At 38.6% G+C, this 1,113-nt stretch overlaps 2 protein-coding genes across 8 annotated transcripts in view; one reads left to right on the top strand and one right to left on the bottom strand.

Annotated features, from left to right (window-relative positions):
- LOC116843359 overlaps positions 1-862 on the bottom strand; it is a 1,362-nt gene extending 500 nt beyond the window's left edge. The window contains exon 1 of the mRNA XM_032813735.1: positions 150-862. Coding sequence (XP_032669626.1) covers positions 150-597 — 448 coding nt within the window. The 5' untranslated portion in view covers positions 598-862. The remainder of the gene's footprint in view (positions 1-149) is intronic.
- LOC116843356 (F-actin-monooxygenase Mical) overlaps positions 1-1,113 on the top strand; it is an 874,436-nt gene that overhangs the window by 382,793 nt on the left and 490,530 nt on the right. The gene's annotated exons all lie outside the window — the stretch shown is intronic.

The following is a 1,113-nucleotide window of genomic DNA, read 5'->3' as shown; positions in this document are numbered from 1 at the left end:
GGGATTTTGAAATTCACCGGGATGTGTTTCTAGATATCCGCTTTTAAACCAAGCATATTGGAAAAGATTTTTGAATCTGGGCGAAGAAAGCTGATTATGAGTTAGTGATTGCAATTTAATTATTTCATTACGTGAGTGCAAATTGACATGTTTCTCTTGGAGAATTACATTATCCGAAAATGTTCGCACGAAATTTTTCCAAATCCGGAATCCAAACACATCTAAAGGCTGAATAAAGGCCGTTGTCTTTTTTGGAATGGTTGAAAATTTTACTTCTTTGTCTTGTGGAATCAACTGCTCTAGCTGGCTCGGGCAGTGTCCCGTCCACGAGTCGAGTAGTAGCATGCTTTTACGGCCAGTATTTGGTACATACACTTCGCTGAACCAAGTTTTGAAATGTTCAGACGTGAGTTTTCCTGATTTTGAAGCTTGGATGTAAATGTTAACTGGACGGAATAGAGTTTCTTGCACCCTCGGACCAAATGTTCCTGTAGACTCCTTTAAAACTATATATAGTAGTGAAAGAAGACGTCCGCTTGCCGAAATAATAGGCATTATAGTGTAGCTATGTGTTGTAGAAGATACCGATTGAACCATCGCTTCAACTGTTTTTACTCCTGATTTCGCCAATGTTCGCCCAGAATGTATTTCAAGGTTGAAGCCGCTCTCGTCTGCATTATAAATTTCTTCAACTCCGATAGCTGGGATGTCAGATCTTACGTTTAAAACAAACGATTCTGCGATATTTTGTAGGTTACCAATATCTTGAAGCGTAGATCGCGTCCTGAATGTTGTTATCTTGCGAGAAACAATTCTATGCACATTCTTGAATTTCCAAATCCATCATTTACTTGCCTTGAATTCGGGTAAGTTCATTTGGTCCTTTGCCTCCAAGGCCCAGAATCTTAAATTCATATCGTGAACAATAGATCTTCTGTCAGAAGCTTCTTCAAACTTTTGCAGTACATATTCCGCAATAAATTAAAATTTATCTGAATTTGTTCCACCTTTCTCTACACTCGCTTCCCATCTGTAAAGCTGGCTCAAGGATTTAATCTTGCGAAAATTTCTCTGTACAGTAGTAAAAGATCGACGTGCCTTTTTTCCGCTTTT

The sequence above is a fragment of the Odontomachus brunneus genome, unplaced genomic scaffold, assembly GCF_010583005.1.
Source record: "Odontomachus brunneus isolate Ranch 3 - 2012 unplaced genomic scaffold, Obru_v1 Obru_scaffold_032, whole genome shotgun sequence".
NCBI classification, from domain to species: domain Eukaryota; kingdom Metazoa; phylum Arthropoda; class Insecta; order Hymenoptera; family Formicidae; genus Odontomachus; species Odontomachus brunneus.
The sequence above is the reverse complement of the archived record's forward strand: the minus strand, read 5'-3'. Positions and strand labels throughout refer to the sequence as shown.